The 20720-nt window shown below is 58.5% G+C and overlaps 12 protein-coding genes across 12 annotated transcripts; 6 read left to right on the top strand and 6 right to left on the bottom strand.

Moving 5' to 3' along the window:
• Positions 1–112: 112 nt before the first annotated feature.
• ATG4 (Cysteine protease atg4) lies at positions 113–2416 on the bottom strand (the record flags this gene model as incomplete). Its single annotated transcript, XM_056207413.1, has 1 exon — positions 113–2416. One exon carries the CDS (start codon positions 2414–2416, stop codon positions 113–115), a length of 2304 nt encoding a protein of 767 aa, XP_056063388.1.
• Positions 2417–2537: 121 nt separating this feature from the next.
• Positions 2538–4222, top strand: MVES1_002585 (DNA-directed DNA polymerase; the record flags this gene model as incomplete). The annotated part of the gene is made up of 3 exons (XM_056207412.1): positions 2538–2631; positions 2660–2711; positions 2740–4222. 3 exons carry the CDS (start codon positions 2538–2540, stop codon positions 4220–4222), a joined length of 1629 nt encoding a protein of 542 aa, XP_056063387.1.
• Positions 4223–4245: 23 nt separating this feature from the next.
• MVES1_002584 (uncharacterized protein) lies at positions 4246–6206 on the bottom strand (the record flags this gene model as incomplete). Its single annotated transcript, XM_056207411.1, has 2 exons — positions 4246–5579; positions 5927–6206. 2 exons carry the CDS (start codon positions 6204–6206, stop codon positions 4246–4248), a joined length of 1614 nt encoding a protein of 537 aa, XP_056063386.1.
• A 342-nt stretch (positions 6207–6548) lies between these two features.
• On the bottom strand, positions 6549–7352 carry RPS2 (40S ribosomal protein; the record flags this gene model as incomplete). The annotated part of the gene is made up of 2 exons (XM_056207410.1): positions 6549–7210; positions 7262–7352. The coding sequence occupies 2 exons, from the start codon at positions 7350–7352 to the stop codon at positions 6549–6551; spliced, it is 753 nt and encodes a 250-aa protein (XP_056063385.1).
• Positions 7353–7621: 269 nt separating this feature from the next.
• On the top strand, positions 7622–8488 carry RPS0 (structural constituent of ribosome; the record flags this gene model as incomplete). Its single annotated transcript, XM_056207409.1, has 1 exon — positions 7622–8488. One exon carries the CDS (start codon positions 7622–7624, stop codon positions 8486–8488), a length of 867 nt encoding a protein of 288 aa, XP_056063384.1.
• A 331-nt stretch (positions 8489–8819) lies between these two features.
• Positions 8820–9404, top strand: MVES1_002581 (uncharacterized protein; the record flags this gene model as incomplete). Its single annotated transcript, XM_056207408.1, has 1 exon — positions 8820–9404. The coding sequence occupies one exon, from the start codon at positions 8820–8822 to the stop codon at positions 9402–9404; it is 585 nt and encodes a 194-aa protein (XP_056063383.1).
• A 522-nt stretch (positions 9405–9926) lies between these two features.
• On the bottom strand, positions 9927–11261 carry MVES1_002580 (uncharacterized protein; the record flags this gene model as incomplete). The annotated part of the gene is made up of 1 exon (XM_056207407.1): positions 9927–11261. One exon carries the CDS (start codon positions 11259–11261, stop codon positions 9927–9929), a length of 1335 nt encoding a protein of 444 aa, XP_056063382.1.
• A 646-nt stretch (positions 11262–11907) lies between these two features.
• Positions 11908–12482, top strand: MVES1_002579 (uncharacterized protein; the record flags this gene model as incomplete). Its single annotated transcript, XM_056207406.1, has 4 exons — positions 11908–11924; positions 11970–12064; positions 12100–12358; positions 12395–12482. The coding sequence occupies 4 exons, from the start codon at positions 11908–11910 to the stop codon at positions 12480–12482; spliced, it is 459 nt and encodes a 152-aa protein (XP_056063381.1).
• Positions 12483–12734: 252 nt separating this feature from the next.
• Positions 12735–15382, top strand: utp13 (U3 small nucleolar RNA-associated protein 13; the record flags this gene model as incomplete). The annotated part of the gene is made up of 2 exons (XM_056207405.1): positions 12735–12914; positions 12944–15382. The coding sequence occupies 2 exons, from the start codon at positions 12735–12737 to the stop codon at positions 15380–15382; spliced, it is 2619 nt and encodes an 872-aa protein (XP_056063380.1).
• A 15-nt stretch (positions 15383–15397) lies between these two features.
• On the bottom strand, positions 15398–18350 carry MVES1_002577 (RNA-directed DNA polymerase; the record flags this gene model as incomplete). Its single annotated transcript, XM_056207404.1, has 2 exons — positions 15398–15453; positions 15491–18350. 2 exons carry the CDS (start codon positions 18348–18350, stop codon positions 15398–15400), a joined length of 2916 nt encoding a protein of 971 aa, XP_056063379.1.
• Positions 18351–18482: 132 nt separating this feature from the next.
• Positions 18483–19162, bottom strand: YIP3 (Prenylated Rab acceptor 1; the record flags this gene model as incomplete). Its single annotated transcript, XM_056207403.1, has 7 exons — positions 18483–18491; positions 18522–18652; positions 18679–18750; positions 18780–18850; positions 18879–18952; positions 18981–19096; positions 19132–19162. 7 exons carry the CDS (start codon positions 19160–19162, stop codon positions 18483–18485), a joined length of 504 nt encoding a protein of 167 aa, XP_056063378.1.
• A 290-nt stretch (positions 19163–19452) lies between these two features.
• MVES1_002575 (uncharacterized protein) lies at positions 19453–20649 on the top strand (the record flags this gene model as incomplete). Its single annotated transcript, XM_056207402.1, has 1 exon — positions 19453–20649. One exon carries the CDS (start codon positions 19453–19455, stop codon positions 20647–20649), a length of 1197 nt encoding a protein of 398 aa, XP_056063377.1.
• Positions 20650–20720: the final 71 nt, after the last annotated feature.

Raw genomic sequence — 20720 nt, 5'->3', positions numbered from 1 at the left:
TGCGCTCTATTCCCTTAGACCACGTCTCTCATAGTTACGCTCAAAGAGCTCGGTAGTTTTTAGTGTTTGATCTTTTCGCTATATGTACAAGGGGTCGTAAGACTAGCTGCCACTAGCGCACCTCTGTCCAGTCTCCAGTCGCGGTTTCTTGCGTATCGCGAGAGGGGGGCGATGCGCCAATGCTAAACAGCGGCATTTCTAAATACTGCACACGTTCTTTTAAGTCCAATAGAGACGCTTCGTCAGTGCACAAAAAGCCAAACAGCATGCTCGGGTCCATTCCCGCAATAGACATTTGCTGCGCCTGGTTCGTGTGGTAGGATACAAGCTCTGGAGTCGAGTATGCATGACAATACCAAGACTGGAGGAGCATTGCGCTCTGCTCCGGCGCATCGCCTCCTGGCAGCGTCGCGTCCTGCAGCGAGGGAGGTGGATGCCGAAACGGCACGCTTGGCCGTACCGTATGCGGATCCAGGTAGAGGAGCTGGTCTCGCTGGGTGCCGATAAAATACAGAGACGAGCTTGGGCGCCCACCGGCAATCCCTACCGACTGGGGAAAAGAGAAAGTCTGTTTTAGGGAGGAGCGGTAGGAGACCGGGACCGTGTGCAAGCCGAGGCGCTGGGCAACAAGGATCAGCACAGGCCGTTCCCATCCACTTCCATCGCCCGTACAGGCCAAGCGGCGCACTTTGTCTATACAAACCAGCCCGTCGTTGGTCACAACGATCCCCATGCCGCACGCGGGAAAGTTGTCCACAAGTTTCTGAGCGGCGGCAGCCGCAGTACTGGGTCCGAACCAGCTGCCAATGTCCATGCCGAGCTTTTTGCCTTCCGAGGCGAGTCTGTGGATACTGAATGGGCATGCCATGCTAGGGTCATCGAAAAACCAGGACAATGTGCGGGTGTAGCGCGCATATTCGACCGTGCGTGTGGCATCGCTATTAGAAGGCACACGCCAATCTTGTCCCAGCTGGACGCGGATCAGAGCATTGGCGAGCAGGCTCTGAACAGACCGGAGCATGCATCCCCACCCCGCGTCGGAAGTCAGGCCTGCAGGCCGTGTGATGGACGAGACGTTTCGGTAGAGTGAGTTGACATAACCCCAGAGCGCAGGAACGCCTGCCGTGTCCGATAACGACACCAGCGACTCGCGCCATCGTGCAATGGGGATGCTCGCTGCAATAGGACCGCGAATCGTTTGCACAACATCACGCTCGACCGTGTCAAAAATGGTCTGGATGCTGCTCGCGACAATCGTCGGCGTTGGCGCGTCGTTACTGCCCTGCAGTCCTGCGGCTACGGGAAGCTGCGCGAGGAGCCGTGGAAGCTGCCAGCCACGGTTCTCGAGCTGGACCAATAGCCAGTTGCGCGCAGCCGTCGTATTGTACAGCACCTCTGTGGGGTGTGTGAGGAGATGTGCGAGTGCGGTGTAGCTTGGTGGAGCTTGGCAAGCGTTGTCAGCTTGTGTTTCGGTCGGGGTATGCTCTCCTTGCGTGGCACTCTCCTTTTCGGGGACGCAGCACAGCTCCTCTGTCGCTGCAGAGACGGCTGCAGAGGTAGCCTCCTCGTCAGCGCCAATGTGTCCGTCGTGGGCGATGGGAGGGAACTTGTTCCGGTACGTGCACCAGATCAAGCTGCCCACATCCTGCTCTAGTTTTAAGCGCCACTGCCGCTTGCGCCAGAGATCGCTGGCTGGATCCATCCGTGGCATGTCTGGCACTGCAGAAGAGTCTGTAATTGCGCTTCTTGCGGAGCTGCTCCCGCTGCCAGTGCTGTTAGCGCGCATCAGACGCATCCCTCGCCCTGCCGACTCGTTCGGGCCGTAGTATTGGCCCAAAAGCCACACGCCCTGGTCGCCGGTGAGGAGTGCCCAAGGGCGCAGAACACGGTCCGATGTCATGTGCCAGAGCATGGAGGAGACGCGCGCATTTTTCGAAGTGCCCTGGCGGCGCTCGGCCAATTTTTCTGCGGCGCTCCCTGGCTGCTCCGTGTTCACAGTGCGCGAGACGCGGCTCTTGTTCCAGCGCCGCACCGTATGTGCTTGTGCATTTCCAGAGCCTCTGGGCTCCTCTGGCTTGCAAGTGTCTTGCGTGACTCCTTCGGGGTGCTGATCAGTCGCAACGCGTGCAGCCCATAAGGCGATGCGCCGCGCAAAGAAACCGTCTTCTTTTGGCGGCGCATTATGAAATGAATTGCTGCGGTGGTGTGCATGGCTGAGCGGCGTCGCGACGGGGAATGTCGCATTGCTCAATCCGCTCTCGCTGAATACATCTTCATCGTGCGCTCCAGCGGTGCTTGTGGCGTAGACGTTCGCGGTGGGTGTTGATGGCGCTGTGCTCTGATGCATGTCAAGCGCAGGTACATTGCGGGTGTAATCTGGATCATCCAGTCCACTTTTCTCGTTCTTCTCAGACATCACTATCCACGCGCCATTCTCATGCGATAATAATCTTGGACAAATGTGGGACAGCTGCTGCCCTTGCACCGCGGCTAGACTTGATTATGTAATCCAGCGTTGTTGTTCCCACCCGTGCGCCATGGCGTCGAGTAACGTGGGCGATGTGTGTGATAAGGATGATGGGGAGTGGGGAGAGGAGGAGATAGCAAGTTTCCAAAAGCGCATGGCAGGGCGTACGTACTGCGCGCACACTTACCCCAGCGTCGAGTCACAAGGCGTGTGTGGAAAGCAACGAAGCTCGTTTTGCACGCATGTATGTCTTCTTCCCTGCTCACGCGCAGCATTCATCAAGTGTCCAAGGGGTCCAAGTTTTACGAGAACCAGCGCAAGCGCCACGAGCATGTGACAGCCAAAGTGGCAAAAATCCGCGAGCGCTTGGCCGAGGTCCAAGCGGCGCTTCGCAGCGGTATTTTGCGCGAATCCGTCGAGCACGATGTGCAGCGGACCGTTGCCCGGCTTGAATCACAGCGCGATCTCTCACACTGCATACTTCACTGCGATATGGACATGTTTTACGCGGCTGTCGAGCTGCAGCGCAGCCCGTCGTTGCAAGGCCGCTGCTTTGCCGTCGGCAAAGGCGTCATTCTCACCGCGAGCTACGAGGCGCGCAAACGCGGCGTGCGTTCCGGCATGGCTGAGTTTGTCGCACGCGCACTTTGCGAAGATCTCCTCGTTGTTCCTGCGAATTTTGACGCGTACAAGCAGAGCAGCGATGCCATCATGGACGTGCTGCGGTCGTACGACCCCACGCTCTACCCACGCAGTTTGGACGAGGCGTACCTAGACATCACTACGTACTGCTCAGAGCACGAAATCTCCGTGGAGGAGGCTGTCGAGCAGCTTCGCGCCGATGTGCGCACAAAAACAGGGCTCACCATCAGCGTCGGCGCTGCGCCCAACATGCTCCTGGCCAAGATTGCGTCGGACCGCAACAAGCCAGACGGCCATTTTCGTCTCATGCCAGACCGCACATCCATTATGGACTTTTTGGCACAGCTGCCTGTGCGCAAAGTGCCGGGAATCGGGCATGTCACGGAGCGATTGCTCGAAGCGATTGGCGTCGAGACGTGCGGCGATTTGTGGGCGCGGCGGGTGGTGCTCAGTATGTGCATGGACTCGTTCTCTTTGCTCTTATCGATTGCCATGGGCATCTCGTCTTCGCACGTCGCTCCGCCTGGGCGCGCACAGCGAAAATCAGTAGGGAGCGAGAGCACGTTTACACCCACGAGCGATGCGACGCTGCTCGACATGCAGCTGCACTTGGCATGCACTAGGCTTGCACAAGAGCTCTGCGATAAGTCGCTTCGCGCACGCAGCGTATCGCTCGTGGGAAAGCACGATACGTACGAGCGCTTCTCTCGTGCGCGCGGCGTTACTCGTCGCGACGGTGTTGCATCCTACGAAGAGCTCTACGAGATTGGCCACGCGTTGCTAGCACAAGAAATGAGTGCGTCGGGCAACACACTTTCTTTGCGTCTCCTTGGGATTCGTGCTTCGTCGCTGGTCGACGTTCGCACACACACAGGCCACTCCCTGGATACGTGGCTCCAACGTGGGCCGCCGCCACCGCCGCCGCCGCTGCCGCCGCCGCCAAAGGCTGTCCACCAGTGCCCCGTGTGCGAAAAGCCGATTGCGATTCCTTCGGGACTCGCTGCGCTGGAGGAGAATGCGCATGTGAATCAACATATCGACGCATGCTTGCACGCTCCCAAGCCGAAACGGCAACGCACAACGCTCGACGTCTACTTTGGCGTGCGCACTTAGTGCTGCGCCCTGACTATATACCCTTAATAGTACGCACCTGCACCTGCATATGCGTGTCGTTCCTCCCGCTCCGTTTGCATACCCAGCAGCAGCTCATGGGCCACGCCCTGCTCTGCACCGAGCGCGCCGGGGCCGTATGCGGGCCTCGGCAAAACAAACGGTTTCTGCACAAGCACTGCCCGCCCTTCTGCGCCGCCCTGTACCAACTCGTTTATCGCTGGGACGCACTGGAAAGCTACCTTGTCGTTAAGGCGCTTGTACACATCTTGCCAACGCACGACGCTTTCCATTTCCATCGCTGCCCACCACAACGCAAGATCACCACGGAAACGAGCGGCGCGGCGCTGTTCCCACAAGGGAATGCGTACCTGTGTTTCCTTCCCAGGTGCGCTCGGCGCCGCGTTTTTTGGGACGAGCTCCGCGAGCTGCATTTTTGCCGCGGTCAAATGTGCGACGCCAGCGCCAGTCTGCTGCGCATTCTCTCCGGCGTCGATGCCGAACCACTTGTGCGCCAATGCGCGGTGCCATTTCGCCTCGTGCACAAGGTAGCGTTGCAGCGCCGAGGCGCTCTGCTCGCTCACTGGCTTGAGGCTCCGCATGGTGGCTTTAACTTTGCCCAGTGGGTGGTCTATAACAGGGGGGCACACGAGGGTTGATGCCTGCTCATACAAGGACGCGGTGTGTACGTGAATTTTTGCGAGCAGCGACGCGGACGGATGCTCTTTTGGCAATGGAGGTCCAGGCGTGAGCGTCTCCCTTGCCTGCGTCAATGCAGGGGCCTGTAGCTTGCGCACCGCAAGTCGGTGTGCTTCTGCCATCGCCACACGCGCAAGCGCTTGTATTTGTGCGCTGGTAAGCTCGGGTGGGCGCGACGTGTCGCTCGCAAGCCTGGGGATCAAATCGTTGGTGAGCAACGCGAAAATACCGGAAGCGCGGCACAGGAGATCAATTGCAGCTTTTAAGCGCTCCTCTTTTGCGCGGTTTGCATCGACGGCCAGGGTTGGGTCGAGTTCGTAGGGACCCAGTGATTCGACGATCCGTGCGCATTCGTTGGATAGTGCCGTGGCGTATACAAACAGTACCATACTGAGCTCTCCATCGAGGCCTTCTACTTTGTAGACGCCAGCCCTGGACTGCCAGGAGAAGACGAGCGGCTTGTGCACCAAGACTGCATCCGTGAGTATACTGTTATACAACCCCAGCAAGGAGGGGAGGTATTCGCGCACTGCCTGGACAGTGCGCAAGGGCTCTTGCGCAGCGCGGTCTTTGCGCAATGCATAGGCTAACGATGCGCGAAGCTGCATTGTATGCGCGACTTCCGCATGCAGTGTATCTGTGCGTACATGATCGACAAGGGCTATAGGGCTTGTCGTCGGTAGCGGGGTGGTATACATACGGAAGCAAGGTTGTGGAGCACGTGCGGGGAAAAGGATGCGAGAGGCTGCTGTGCTGCTAGACTGTGCAGCACGGAAAGTACGGGCGCTAGCTGGATTTCTGACAAGGGGCACGGTCCAACTGGCTCTTTTGCGCAGGGGCCGGGTAGCATACAGCGCATCAAAAGTTCACAAAGATTGCATTGGCGCAACTACACGGTGTTAGTACCATACAACGTCAATCTTGTAGACCCGCTGCCCTATTTAGTGGTGGGCATTCTTGTGGTACTCTGTTCGGTTAGGATCGAAAAGGATCAAAGGCAATACGCACTGAGGTGACCGTTGTATTCAAGCGTGTACCCAAAGACCATCAAGAAGCCAATGATAAAAACAAGCGGCTTGCCGCTCGCATTCTTGCCGTTAAAGTACTTGGATTTGATCGAGCTAGAGTGCTTCTGGGGCTCGTTGCCTTTCGGGAGCGCCTTGTAGAAGTCCACAACGGCGTTTGTGTTCGAGACGCCGGCGCCGCCCGAAACGCTCTCCGGAGTCGCGAGCTTGGGGGGGATAGGGAGGTTAGACGAGTAGCGCACCTGCTGGCCAGCAACGCGCATAGCGCGAGCAGCAGGGGTCATTTGCTTGAAAGCGCGAGCAATCATGATCGTCTAGGTGGGATTCAAACAGACGGCCCGCCGCGCTGGCCGAGCCACGGGGCAAGCCGGATAAATCACGTGATCATATTGCTTCGCCGTTCCTGCGCCCCAGCAAGGCATGGCGTGCAGCGCCAGGTTGCTTGCGCGGCTAAGGAATGTGGTCCTATGCACTGCACTTCGGCACGGGTGCTGTCCTAAAACACCCTTGCAAACCGGCTTCTCATTCACTCATAGGATAATGAGGCATCAGGTAGTATGCATTTTGAGCTTGACAATAGCTATGTCCTAGCAAATTGCTGCAAATTAACGCAGCCTCTTTGCAGCACGCGCAAGGTGCGTAGCGTGCTCCACGTATGGCATCTCAGGCACGGGAACCTCGGACCAGAGGTCAGGAGTGAGCACAACGTAGGTCTTGGAGACAGCCTCAAAGGTAGCCTTCAAAAAGTTACCCATCGTGGCAGTCTGGCCCTTGGACTGCGTGTACACATCCTCGATACCTGCAAGCTGGAGAACACGCTTAGGCGCAGGGGAGGCAACGATACCGGTACCGCGAGGAGCCGGGACAAGACGCGCCATGACCGAGGCAGTCTTGCCAGAGACCTTGGTGGGCACGGTGTGGGGCTTACCAAGAGCAGAACCCCAGTAGCCACGACGAACGGGCACAATGGAGAGCTTGGCCATGACAATGGCACCGCGGATGGCAGTAGCAACCTCCTTGGCGCACTTCACACCGAGACCGAGATGGCCGTCCGAGTCGCCGATAACAACAAACGCCTTGAAGCGCGTGCGCTGACCAGCACGGGTCTGCTTCTGGACGGGCGTGATCTTCATCACCTCGTCAGTGAGCTTGGGGAGCAAGATGTCCACAACCTGGTACTCCTTAATAGAGAGAGAGAAGAGGTAAATCTCTTCAATCGACTTAATCTTTCCGTCCTTGACAAGACGACCAAGAGCAGTCACAGGAACTGGTTTGGTTAGTACTCATCCACGGACGCAGCGCGCTGTTAGGTACATACCCCACTCTTCTTTCTCGTCCCTCCTGGGTCCACGGCGACCGCGGCCACGACCACGGTCACGTCCAAAACCACCACGTCCACGTTCAGCCATTTTGCTAAGAAGTGTAAGAAACTGCACCAACGCTAAAGCCCAAGGCAGTACGCACCTTATTTGTTAGGAAGTAGTCGAAAACGAACTGGACCGCACACCGAGGTGTCTTTGAGCGGCGCGCTGCTACAGTTCTATAATTCACGTGACCATCATTAGTTTTATTCGGCCGAGATTTACGCCGCAAAGGACCTGCGCGCTGCAGCGGCTTCTTCACACGCACTCTTCTGGAGATTGTAGGTACATTGGTGTTGCTAACGTACAAGATCAAGATGTCTAAGCACCCCGCTGTTTTGAATGCCACACATGAAGACATGAGTCTTATGCTTGCTGCTCAGACTCACATCGGCACCAAGCACCTTGAGAAGGCTATGCTTCCTTACGTGCACAAGTGCCGCCCCGACGGTGTTCACCTCATCAACATCGGCAAGACGTGGTCTAAGCTTGTCCTTGCTGCCCGTGTGCTCGCCGCTGTTGAGAACCCCGCTGACATTGTGGTGATCTCGAGCCGCACCTACGGCCACCGTGCCGTGCTCAAGTTCGCTGCCAACACTGGCGCGACTGCGATTGCCGGCCGCTTCACCCCCGGTTCATTCACCAACTACATCACGCGCTCTTTCAAGGAGCCCCGCGTGATTGTTGTCACTGACCCCCGCGTTGACCACCAGGCCATCCGCGAGGCTGCATACGTCAACATCCCCGTGATTGCGCTCTGCGACACCGACGCTCCTCTGCGCCACGTCGACATTGCCATTCCCGGAAACAACAAGGGCCGTCACTCGATCGGTCTTCTTTGGTGGCTTCTTTGCCGTGAGTTCCTCCGTCTCCGTGGCATTGTGCCCCGCACCCCCAACGGCTGGAACGTCATGGTCGACATGTTCTTCTACCGCGATCCCGAAGAGATTGAGCGCGAGCAGGCTGAGGCTGCGCTTGCCAAGCAGAATGCTGCGCTCAACGCCAACAACGATGGCATGGAGGCGATTGACTACTCTGTCGAGGGTGCCGGCGCCGGCGGTATGAACCCTGCCGTCGCTGCCAACATTGCTACGGGCAACGAGCAGGTTGACTGGAGCGCCGACACTGCTCAGGACTGGGCTGCGGAATCTGGTGCTGCTCCTGCGACTTCCAGCTGGGACTAAACTCTTATCTCCCAAGCACCGTTGGCCATTGCGGGCCACGTTTTGACATGTTGCATGTCTCCAAAAAGCATTTGCGTTTGTCTGGCCTCTGATGTTCGGCTCCTTACGGAGAATCTCTCACTGGCGAGAGATGCGTCAGAGTTCCATATTCCGAGCGTCACCCGCCTCTTTAGACCTAGTTTAGTGGCTTGAATGCAACTGCCAGTGCAACTCGTAGATTTTTTTTGCGCCGCCACGCGACTGCGTGCACCTCCACTTGCATGCTTCGGTTATGGGCGCAGCGACGCCAGGAGATGGGGGGATGCATACTGAAACGCGTGCTAGGCGCGCCATGACGACAAACAGTACGACCTCTGAGCCGCAAAATATTCCCAAAGCTGCGAATCCCCTTGTGTTAAAGGCATTCGGAGAAGACGAAGAAGAAAATTCAGCGCAGCCAAGGCCAACACGGTGCGGCGCCATGTCGTCCTTCTTGCGCGAGCTTCAGGAAGAACAGACGATACGCGACAGTCAAATGAGCGAGCCGAAAGCTACTTCTACTACAAATCTTCGTGTACAAGGGCTGCCAAGCTCCTGCACCGAGGTTGACCTGGGCCACTACTTTGCACAGTGGGGCAACGTTGCTTCTGTCAAGGTACGTACCCTTACACAGCTGACCGAGATTCCTCTTTTAGCCTCAGCACATGGTTTTGTAGCATACATGCTCCGCAATGACGCCGAAGGTGCCATGCGCGCCGCTGACGGAGCTCAATGGGAGGGCCATACACTTACCGTAACCTGGAGCCGTGCGCTTGCATTGCCAGCGACGCCGCGCTTTTGCAAGACAGCAATGGCGGTGCACACATACAATGAGCGCAAGCGTCAAGCTCTAGAAATGGAGGACAATGTCGCGTTTGACGACGAGGTACGTGCCTAAGTACTCACCACAGGGATACGCCTCGCTCTACTCTACCGACGCAGAAGAACTTTCGGAGACAGAAGCGCTGCGCGACACCAAAATGCTGGGGCCGCTTGCACGGCGCCGACTGGAGGTCATGCTCCGTGGATTAACGCCGCGTCGCGAGCGCATTGCGCGTTGCATGGCGCTCGCATTGGACCATGCCGAAGCGGCGGACAAGGTGGCTGAAATCATTATTGCATCATTACAGATTGTTTCCACCCCCATTCCTCGTAAAATTGCCCGCTTGCACCTCGTGTCTGATATCTTGTACAACAGTGCAGCACGCGTACCGAGCGCATGGAGATACAGAGATGCATTCAGCACACGTCTGCTCCCTGTCTTTACACACTTTCGCGCTGTGCTCCAATTGCTGCCAACGCAAGAAGAGGCAGCGTGTGTTCAGCGGCAGATATTTCATGTATTGGACTGTTGGGACGCATGGTTGGTCGTTTCGCCGGCATTTGCCGCAGAATTGCGACGTGCGATAACGGCAGAAGGCTAGACGGGGAACGCCTGGAGTCCAAATGGAAGTATGTACATAGTCACGGTGAGGGCGATGCTGAATACGATACCACGTAATAGACTCTCGTAGCCTTCTTCCGCCACCATCTTCTGGAAGCAGTCGACAATGCCCGTGTAGCGCTCGACGGGCGAGGCACCAAAGAACGCTTCGGCGTTATTGTCGGGCTCATCGCAAGGGCGCAAAGCAATCACCGGCTCTGTCATCCGTGCGTCCTCCTCGACGGTGATACACGTTTCTGTGTCATGCTCCCCAAGCGCTGGTGCAGTCTCCGAATCTTCTTCCGCCTCGTCTGTGAAAGGCTCGGGCTCTCTTGTGGCACGCACTTCTTGCGGCGGGGCGGCCGTAGCCTGGTGGCTCACTGCAGAAGGGCCTTCTGGCTGTGCTTGCTGAGCGAACGCAATGTGCAGCGGCTGTTGGTCCACAGGACGCTGGGTAGTGAGCCGTACGGTGATGCATTCTAGTGGCACGACTGCAAACTGAATGGCCATGCACCAGAGCAGGAGCAACGTATAGCCAAACATGGCCGACATGGTCGATTCCGAGGTCCGGCCATGGAAATCGTCCTTGTTTGGATCCGTCAGCCCGGGCTCGTCTGGGATCCAGTCGTTGAAAATGACAAAGCCAATCGCCATGGTAGCGTACTCAATAACGGCGACACGGAGCAACAACGCCGGGACGACGCCAGGAAGCAAGTACAAACGCCAAGGCTGCTCGTACTCTTCCTTGCACAGAATCTCCCGCAGGCTCGACCGGAATTTGAACCAATCCAAGCGGCGGGGATGAACAATGGTGCGTTTCAACACCACGTCAAAAGGGAGCGAAACCATAGCAAGGATCACTTTGGATACCATTGTCCGGAACGGTGAGAAGGCTGTATATTGCTCATCTCTCCCAAAGTTTCCAGAGCGCGCACTGTAGATAGCGACCAGTATGGTCGGTATCGCAGTGATAAACCCGCCGACGGCAAGCACTGTACTTCCTTTGTACAGGCCGCGCCAGCCTTCCAATCTCCGCACACGAGCCATCATGGGAAACACACCGCGCACGACAGGCCCGATTTTAGCAGACGATCGCTGTGCACGCAAAAACATCGACCGCAAGACAGATCGCTGCTCGAGCTCGTCTTCGCGGCCGTCCAAGAGCACATTGTCCAAGGACACAGCCATGGGCAAGTAGTTTGCACGCAGTAACGTGAGTGTACCGACGAACGGTATTATGATCGCAATGGTTAGCCCAATGCTGACCACGGTGCTCACCAAAGCGACAAGCACCACGGCAGCGTAGACGAAAAACCCGCCTTCAAAGCCCATTCTCAGTGGTCGTGGCCGCTTCGTCCGTGCACGCGGTGTCGCACTCCTCAATGCCACGTGGCATCTGCGATCCGGTGTGGACATGGCTGTAGAGAAGGGGACTGTGTCGGGATGCTGTGCAGAGATGGAATGGAACAGGGTATATACTACTGCGTATGGCCTTTTAGCGTTTTTCGTGCATTGTACGATGCACATGAGATGGTGATCAGGGCTACAATTAGGACTACGCCGAGGCCCAGAGCCACGGAAATGCCCACAATCGGGCCCGTCGATAAAGTGTGATGCTTCTGCGGGCCTGTACTCATCGCCAGTGTCATGGGACTCGGGAAAGCATGCGATGCGGGGTTATGTTCATGCTGGTGTCCACTGCTTGTGTATTTGTGCACAGCGGGCAGAGTCGTGATGCGATGCGTATGACCTCCAACGTCTGCGTGTGTCGATGCAGAACGTGGCGCGCAGAAAATGGCAATGGCGAGCCCAGCACGCCAGTGCATGCTCTGCGCCAACCGACGCGTCTGCGCGTTTCGCATAGCGCGCCTGTCCCTCCTGTGCCACGGAACGAGGAAGGCCTACCAGGGTTGTGCACGTGACGCACCCGCCGGTTGCAAACTGCGCCGCTGACCAATTGCTTTGCTAGCAGCGAACCATGCTGATTTCGGAGCTGTGTGTGCGACGTATCGCCGTTTCAACTGCCCAGCCCCTTTGTAGTGGAGTACAGCGTCGTGCTCTGCACGTTTCGCGTACCGTCTTTGGCGAGCATGCTCCCAGCTCTGCTGCGCAGACTGCTGAATACCCCCAGGAAGGTATGTTTTTGCAAAACGGCCTCTCTTACCCACAGGCTTCAACTCTTCGCTCTGGAAATACGGGATACTGGCGGGTGTCGGAATTTTCAGTTATTACCGCTTTGCAGGTGCAGCAAAAAGGGATTCCGAAGAGGAGAGTCCAGTGACGCAATACATTTCGGGGCTCATCACCCCCACCAGCGAGTTGGCGTCTGCAAACCAGGAGCACCTCGATTGGTCCCTGAAGAAAGCCGATGCACAGCTTTTGGTTCAAGATGCCCAGAAGCCGCCGGCACACCAGATGATGTACTTGCCGTGCGTATCACACATGCATACAAGAGCTAACAACAGTGCGTTTGAACAGTATCCCTCTCGTAACTTGCCTGTTGGTGGCATGATCGATGTATCGAACATGAAGTTGAACCCCGAGCGTGTGTAAGTAGGATACAAACATTCGGTCGGTGTAATTCAACATGCTTTTGGTACATACAAACGCGGATTCCGTCCGGCACCACACCACGAGTGCAAGCTATCAGTGCGCCTCTATCTGCACCGCGTCTGTACTATGTAGCGTCCGCGCGCGTACCTAAAGGCTACTGCGCGGCCTTGGCAAGACGATGCTCAGCATACTTCCCATGCACTGCCAATAATTGCATTTTTTTTTTGCGAGCACAGACGTTTCTCATCGACCATGCCCCCAGCCAGGCCACGGCTTTGCACGTCGTTTGAAAAGGGCACCGCGATCCAGCCCTTTTACTCGGGAGGCTCGGTAGCGATTACGACGGATGGCGCGTGGATCGCTGCGTCCTTCGGCTCAGAGGTCACGATCGTCGACGCTGCATCTTCTCAGCTCTTGAAACGCATACCCGGCGTACGTTCTTCTGCGCACACTGACAACAGGACGGCGAAGAATTGAATAGCTTGGCTATTTCGCCGAACAACGCACTCCTTATTACCGCGTCTCGCTCGCTTGCTCTGCATATCTACGCACTTCCCCACTTGGATCTTGTTCGCACAGTGAGCCGCACGCACGACTCGCCCATCGCCGTCATGGCGGCGGACCCTACGTCGAGCTTGATAGCTACAGGAAGCGCTGATGGTGCTGTTAAAGTGTGGGATATCAAAGGCGGCTACTGCACCCATGTCTTTCACGGCCACGGAGGCGTAATCAGTGCCTTGTGCTGGAATGTGCGGACCACCACGCATGGCCGCACGGTAGAGCTTGTGACGGGCTGTGTAGACGGAAAGATGCGTGTGTGGGATTTGCAGGCGCCGTCCAAAGGCGCTGCCAAGCCCGTTTCTGTGCTCACGGGCCATGCCGGAGTCGTGCGTGGGATTGCGGTCAGTACCGACGGCCAGACGCTGGTGAGCGGCGCGCGCGATCAGACGCTGGTCTACTGGGACAGAAAGGGCGACCGGTGGCAGCGAAAAGAGATTACGATGGCGGGCGAGCGCATCGAGTCGCTCGGATTTCTCACCGAGCGCCTCTTTTACTCTGCTGGCTCGCTCGGTGCATTGCGTCTTTGGGACGCGACCACGGCCCAAGTCGTATCTTCCCAGCTTACAGAGGAAGTGCCGCAGGACGCTGACGAAGATGACATGCGTGGACTCACCGATGCGCTGTATGCGCCTGCACAGCAGCAGCTCGTCGCCGTCACGGCGACACAAGACCTTGCGTTTGTAGAGGTGAACACAAATCCACCCTCGTTTTCCTTGCGCCGCCGCTTGGTCGGATACAATGACGAAATTGTGGACATGGCCTTGGTCCGCAGCAACGACACGCAGCAGCTCGCCGTGGCGTCCAACAATGCACAGATACGCCTATTCAAGCTTGATACCCAGGACCAGAATGTCGAATTACTCGACGGTCACCGCGATATGGTGCTCAGTGTGGACGCTAGCGGCGACCAGCAGTGGCTGGCGAGTGCGTCCAAAGACCGCACTGCGCGAATCTGGACGCACGACGGCGAATGGCGCTGTGTGGCCGTGTGTGAAGGCCATGCGGAGAGTGTCGGTAGCGTTGTGATGGCACATACGCCAGCAGGACTACCGCCGTTCATGGTCACTGCATCGCAGGACCGCACGGTAAAGGTCTGGGACCTGTCGAGTGTCCTGGCGACCGACCAAGAGCCAAAAAAACTTTCCTCTTTGTACACGCTAAAAATTCACGAAAAAGATATCAATGCAGTGACCATCGCGCCGAACAATGCGCTGCTGCTCACCGGCTCGCAAGATCGAACAGCACGTGTGTTCCAACTGGACTACCAACGCGCGACGCGCGCCAACAAGCAGCCAAATGTGCGTTTGCATCCGTTAGCCACCTGCCGCGGCCACAAACGCGGCGTTTGGTCTGTCCATTTCTCGCCCACGGAGCAAGCGTTTGCTACGGGCTCGGGCGACCAAACGGTGCGGCTCTGGAGCTTGAAAGACTTTACCTGTATTCGTGTGTTTGAAGGCCACAGTGCGAGTGTGCTGCGCGTCAAGTTCCTTCCTTTGGGCACACAGCTTGCGAGTGCGGCGAGCGACGGGCTTGTCAAGATCTGGAACGTGCGTGAGGAAGAGGAAGCCACCACGATCGACGCTTCGGACGACAAGATTTGGTCGCTCGCCGTGCGCGCTGCACACGAAAACGCACCGCTGCAGCTCCTTTCCGGCGCCGCAGATAGCACCATTGTCTCCTGGGTCGATACCACCGAAAAAGTACAAGCGGAGCGTGCTACGTCTGCGCAGGAGGCCGTGGAGCGCGAACAGGCATTCTCCAATCTGCTTGTGCTCAAAGACTACAAGAACGCGATTGCGCTCGCCTTCCAGCTCAATCAGCCGCGCCGCCTCTTTGCGCTATTTACGCAGATCGCAGCTTCGCGCCCCGAGCAGGATGCGATCGAGTCCATCCATCGATTGCTCGCCAACGCGCTCGGCACCGCGCAGGACGGCGCGCCTGCGACGAGCATTACTGGCCTCGCTGCTGTGGACCAAATTGTAGCTGCGCTTCCACAGGCACAGGTGGTGCAGCTGCTGGGATACGTGCGGGATTGGAACACGTCTGCAAGGACTGCGCCGATTGCGCAGCTCATACTGCACGCGGTGGTGCGTCTGCACAGTGCAGATACCTTGCTGAACGCATTTGCACAGGCAAAGCGTCAAGAGGACGGCAAAACAGCGCCGGGTCTTGGCGCGCTGCTAGAAGCGATGGTGCCCTACACGGAGCGCCACTATGCACGCGCCGATCGTATGCTGGTAGAGAGTGCCATGCTAGAGTACACTGTTCAAGCGATGGATGCACATCTCGGCATGGGCGGCGACTTGGAAGAAGAAGCCGACGTAGCTATGGAGCTGTAGGCTAGCAGATAGCCGCTACGCTAGCTGCATACTTTGGCCATGCACAAAGCGCCCAACGCCCCACAGACGCTCTAGCGTCTAGATAGCGGGGCGCCTCGGCCACGCCACGCAGTGCAGCCGCAAGCGGCTCGTACCCCTGGCGCGCGCCGAAAAACGCGCCAAAGGCAAAAAAGCCGAGCCATTCTATGGACGCGCGGTGAAGCGTGCACGTTGTTTCTTTGTGCAGTGTCGTGGCGAGCTTTGCCCTCGCCGTCATCATTGGGTATGTCATGCGCACTGCATGGCGAATCGCACGCAAAAGCAGCCGCGGCAAAACGATTCGGGGGCGCATCGCGCGGCAGTAGGCGTGCAATTTTGCCGCGGCGAGCGCAAAGCCTTCGAGCACGTTGGCATGCATGCCCTGCACGGTGTTCAGATCCGTGTCCATGTACAAGATATGAATCCGCGCGCGCATGGCGTGCAGCAAGCGGTACACAAGTGCCTCGCCCGGTCGCGTGCCTGTATGTACGGTGATGGTATCGGCCAAATGGTGCGGATAGCGTGCGCGGTCGGCGGTGACGGCCAAGGTGCGGGGATGGATTTCGTAGCCGCACCACGGGACAGGCGCATCCGTCCCGATTCGCGCAAAGCGCGCGCCGCCGCAGACCACATCGAAATTCACGAGCGTCTTTTCGCGCGCGATAAAGCAGCCGTGCTTGGGGAAGCCTTCGTGGAGCGCTGTGCAGAAGTGGAGTGCGGATGCGCGGGAGGTTGTGAGCAGCAAGAAATCATCCGTGTAGCGCATCAAACACCCTTCCACATCCTTCATGTAGCGTCGCTCAACGTCTGCAAGAAGCATATTGCACAAGGCTGTAGAGAGGATGGAGCCCTGTGGGATTCCACGGCGCTGGCGGTACACCGTTCCATTGAACCGCACCAGACTCCGGGTAATGTGCGACTCGATCTGCTGTAGGACCTGCGTGGCATCGACCAGTGCATACGCAACATGGTCGACCAATACAGCATGCCGTGCGTTGGGCTTGGTCGAGAGAAAGGTGGGGTACTCGGCGTCGAGCGTCGCGCGGCGCACGCTGCTCCGCGTCACACGCCCAATCCCGAGTTTGAGCTGCGCGTAGCGCTGCACTACATACTCTTGCTGCTGAGACAGCATCGCGCGCACCAGACGCAGGAGGCTGGCATGGTCGAGGGAATCAAATGCGGCGCTGATATCTGCGCGGACAATGTAGAGGGGTGGGATGTGGCCGTGCGTATGGAGCAGCGATGCTTTGTACTTGCGCAAGCGCACGTAAATATCGTTTGCCCCGTGCACTGCATTTCCGTACATTTCCGGACGCCGCGACGCTTCGTAGGCCATAATATCAAACGCATTCTGGAGGCGCACATTCACAGGCGTGCCCTCGTTGGTCCGCCGCTTCAAGTTCACAATGGGGCGCAGGGTATATTCTTTCGGGAGCATGCGAATGGGGTTCACAATTTCCCCACGTCCGAGCCGCGGGACGCGCTCAAAGAGTGTCTCGCGGAGACGCTCGACGAGCGGCGCGCTGATCCGTGTCCAAAGATCCTGGCGAAAGTAGAGCACGCGCTGCTTGAATGCAGCCGCTTCGGTAGCATAGAACGTCGTGCGGAGGAGGGGAAGCACGAACTGCTCCACAATCCAATAGACCATCTCGCGCACCAGTTCTTTGCGCTTGGCCTGCTCGCATGGAGGAACACGTGTTTCCTTGCCGAGCCATGCGCAGTCGTTCGTGCGGAAATGCTGCAAGGCATCGTGCATGTGCAGTCGCTCGCCGCGGCGTGCACAGACAAGGCGCGTGGCCAGCGCAACAAGGACGCTGCGATTGCGTTCGGAGCCGAGGAGCGCCGTCGGGAGAATGGCGTGGAGTGCCGTGCGCACATACCAGCAAACACGGCCGTGCGAGGTTGCGCACGCATAAAAAGGCGGTCCTTGCGCGTGTGCTGGCGCGGGCGCGTTTTTCGCAAAGAGCTTTGATGGGCAGCATCCTTCCAGCGCAGCAGCATAATGGAATTGATCGTGTTTTCGCAGCATGGTCCGCAACATCGGCACAACTGCCTTGAGCCGCATGGGCCACCGCGTGCGCCCCGCCCCTTTTGCCCGCGTCGATTGCCACTGCGGCGGCAGGCCGAACTGGATGGGAAACATGCTCCGCGCGAGTCTCGCCACGCGCGCGCGGATGGAAAACGATTTTTTCTGCAGGACATGGTCCGGCGGAAGCCCGAGTACAATCCCGTAGCGGTAGACATGCACGGCGCGCGCATAAAACAGGCGGTTGCGTCGAAAGTAGAGCATGGTATCCAAGCCGTCCCCGCTCTCGATTTTGCGCTTTTTCTGGCGCGGCGCTTTTTGCGGCGCGGCGCGCTTGCCGAGGCTCTGCGGCAAGGGCTGCTCGGTCAATGGCTCGCCCCATAGCTGCACGAAACAGTCGTGCGTATCGCGCAATGGGTAGAAATACGAGGTGGTGAGCAGCATGTGGTAGAACATGTGCGGCCCAGCGCGGCGCAGCAGCCGCTGCCAAGCGCTGCTCGTGATCATGCTCGCGAGGACGGTGTTTGGGTGGGTATTGGAGATGCCGGAGAGCATGGAAATACCGCGCGTGTCTTGGGTATCGCGGCGGTAGCCTAGGACAAGCATATCGGAGCGACGTTGGCCGGCGCTGCATTCAGCCAGAATCACGCGCTGGACGTGCTGTATCAGCGCCACAAAGCGTTTTGTGTCATTCTCTTCTTCCATCTGTGCCATCCATTGCGGCATGTGTGGGGGAGCATGGGTCAGTGCATGCACCCCCATCGCGCCGCCCAGCAAGCGCGCCCATTCTTCCTCGCAGCCTTGCGGCGGGGCCAGCACGCTTCCCAGCTCCGAGGCGGGAAGCACATGCGCCAGGTACTCGGCGAGCGTGAGCACGGAGGGAAAGTATTGTGGGAGAATCGCACGCACTACCGTGTCGGCCATGGCATGCGCGTGGTGTGCGCGGCGAAAAAAACCTAGCCTCCCACGTGTGGCGATGCATACGTGCACGTTGCTTAGCGCGCTACATCACTATCAAGGAACGCGGCACGGGGCGACAAATGGTGCCCATGTCCATTACACAGTCTGTGGTAAGCATACAAAGCAAGCGCTTACCTCGACCCCCGCATACTCGCTCGAGACGGGCGGCTCGATGAACGCTGCGTGCCCCAGAATAAGGACCAGACTGCTTCCCACGAGCCAGAAGATGAGCGCAAAGGGGTTGGCAAGCCAAAGGAGCACAATGCCTAGGGTAAGCAGGGGCGAGACCTACCGACGACGCCCAGCGCGGTGTACAGGCTTTTTTGGGTCACGACATGCCTGCCGACCTGCATCGGCTCGGGCGCTTGGATAAGCAACGCATTGCATACGTACCAAAACGGTTGATCGCAGCGAATCCACCGACGAGGATGCCGACCGCGGCAATGAGCAGCGGCGCAGTGAGGCTGCTGTAAGATGGCCTCGGCTACGTACATGCCGTACAGGCTCAAGATGACGATCACCACGGCATAGTTGCCGAAAAAGTGCCGCGTATTGTACGTGATACGCTCATGTGAGCATGGGCGGAAAACGTACCTGGACAGCTTCGTTTGTATCTCGTGGCCTGCCGATGCGGTTGTAGTCTAAAAACTCGCTGAACGGACGTACGGTGGATAGGTGCGTCTCGCGAAAACCATGCACCTTATCCCGCACTGTTTCGTGTAAGCGTTTACGATGATGCACTTACGCTGCATTGCATATTCCATCACCTGCGCCATGGTTGCGTGGCACGCGCTTGCACGCGCGCACAGCGGCGTGTTGTGTCACGTGCTAGCTACACCACCGCGGCGCACGGACCGGCACGTGGCGCGGGCGTAGGCGGCATGGTGCGGGGGCGTGCGGGGGTGTGCGGGGGCGTGCGCGTGGATGCGGCCCTGCGGCCCTGCGCTGCGCGCGATACACACGCTCCCGCTCGGCGGTCCCGTTGGAAGAGGGGCGCGCGCACGGGCATTTCATCACGTGGATCAACCCCACGCCGCGCGGCGGTGCGAGGGCCCCTACGTTCGCCATGCATCCCAAGTACGATGCGATGCGCGCTGCGACTCTGGTGATGTACATCATCGCGGGGATCATTGCAATTGCCCTGGACTCGGTGCTCAGTGTGCTGATCAGCCAGCCGATCTACTCTGGCTTTGTCCATTTCCGCGCAAACTACACGCCCAAAGCGGTGGCGTTGCCCGAGGGCGACGCCACCGACGCGCATCGTGTGCCGTGGTACAAGCGCCTTTGTAGGACGAGTGTTCCGCGTACTGGCCCCGCCGTCCACGGCGTGCTCTCGATGATCTCGCGTGTTGTTTCGCTCGAAGGATGGCGCAGCTTGTACCAAGGCGCGACGGTGTATGTGGCGCAAACATTTGTCACCACCTCTCTCTTCCTTGCCGCCTTCTTTTTGCTCATGGCGCTCTCTACGTATGGCTACAATTTCCCGGTGAACAACCCGTTCGCCATGATGGGAGCGGCGCTTTTCGTCGAAACGGCCATGGCCTTGCTTGTGCTCCCGTTCCTGATTGTGCTGCAGCGCTCCATGGTTCATCCGTACCGCCTCAACTGGTTCCGTCCGCGCGAGAGTTTGCAGAGCGTGCTGTCCGAGGCCGAGTACACGTGCCCGGCGCGGCTGTACTGCCTGCCGGGCGTCGTCAGCGCGCCGATCTGCAAGCTGCTCGTGATGCATGGCGCGCAGTTTGCGTTCCACGGCGCGAGCGCGTGGTCGGGCGTGCAGCCTGCGCTCCTGCGCCTCGTGCTCCTCAAAGGACCGGCTGGAAAGATGCCGCCAGTGCCGGCGGTGAGTGCGCGCGAGCTTCTTGGGTATGCCATGTTTGTCTTTGTGCTCGTGCTTGCTACCGTGCCGTTCGACTGTGCTTTGGTGCGTCTCGCGACGCAGCGCACTGCGTCGCGCGCATATCGTCCCGCGGACTCTGCAGCCCCGCAGGGCGAGACGCAGGCGCCGCTGCGCGAGTGCACGCCGCGCCTGCTCGATCAGGCGGGCGAGCCGAGCATTTCGCTGCGCCCCGGCCCCGCGCCGCTGGACCCTGGCGAGTCCTACTTTGGCGCGTCGAGCGCTGCGCCGTACGGCGGCCTTGTGGACTGCATGCGCAAGATGGCCGAGGAAGAAGGCTGCGCGAGTCTCTGGCGCGGAGCTACGCTCACGTTTCTTGCCATGTGTGTGGGCAATGCGGGCGCAGCGAGTCTTGCAGGTGTGCTGTAGGCACAGTACGGTGAGGTTTGTTTAGGCAGCGAGTGTTGCGGCGTGTGGCGCAGTGCGTGGGGAGTGCTTAG

Source organism: Malassezia vespertilionis, chromosome 5, assembly GCF_029542925.1.
Source record: "Malassezia vespertilionis chromosome 5, complete sequence".
Classification (NCBI taxonomy): domain Eukaryota; kingdom Fungi; phylum Basidiomycota; class Malasseziomycetes; order Malasseziales; family Malasseziaceae; genus Malassezia; species Malassezia vespertilionis.
The sequence above is the reverse complement of the archived record's forward strand: the minus strand, read 5'-3'. Positions and strand labels throughout refer to the sequence as shown.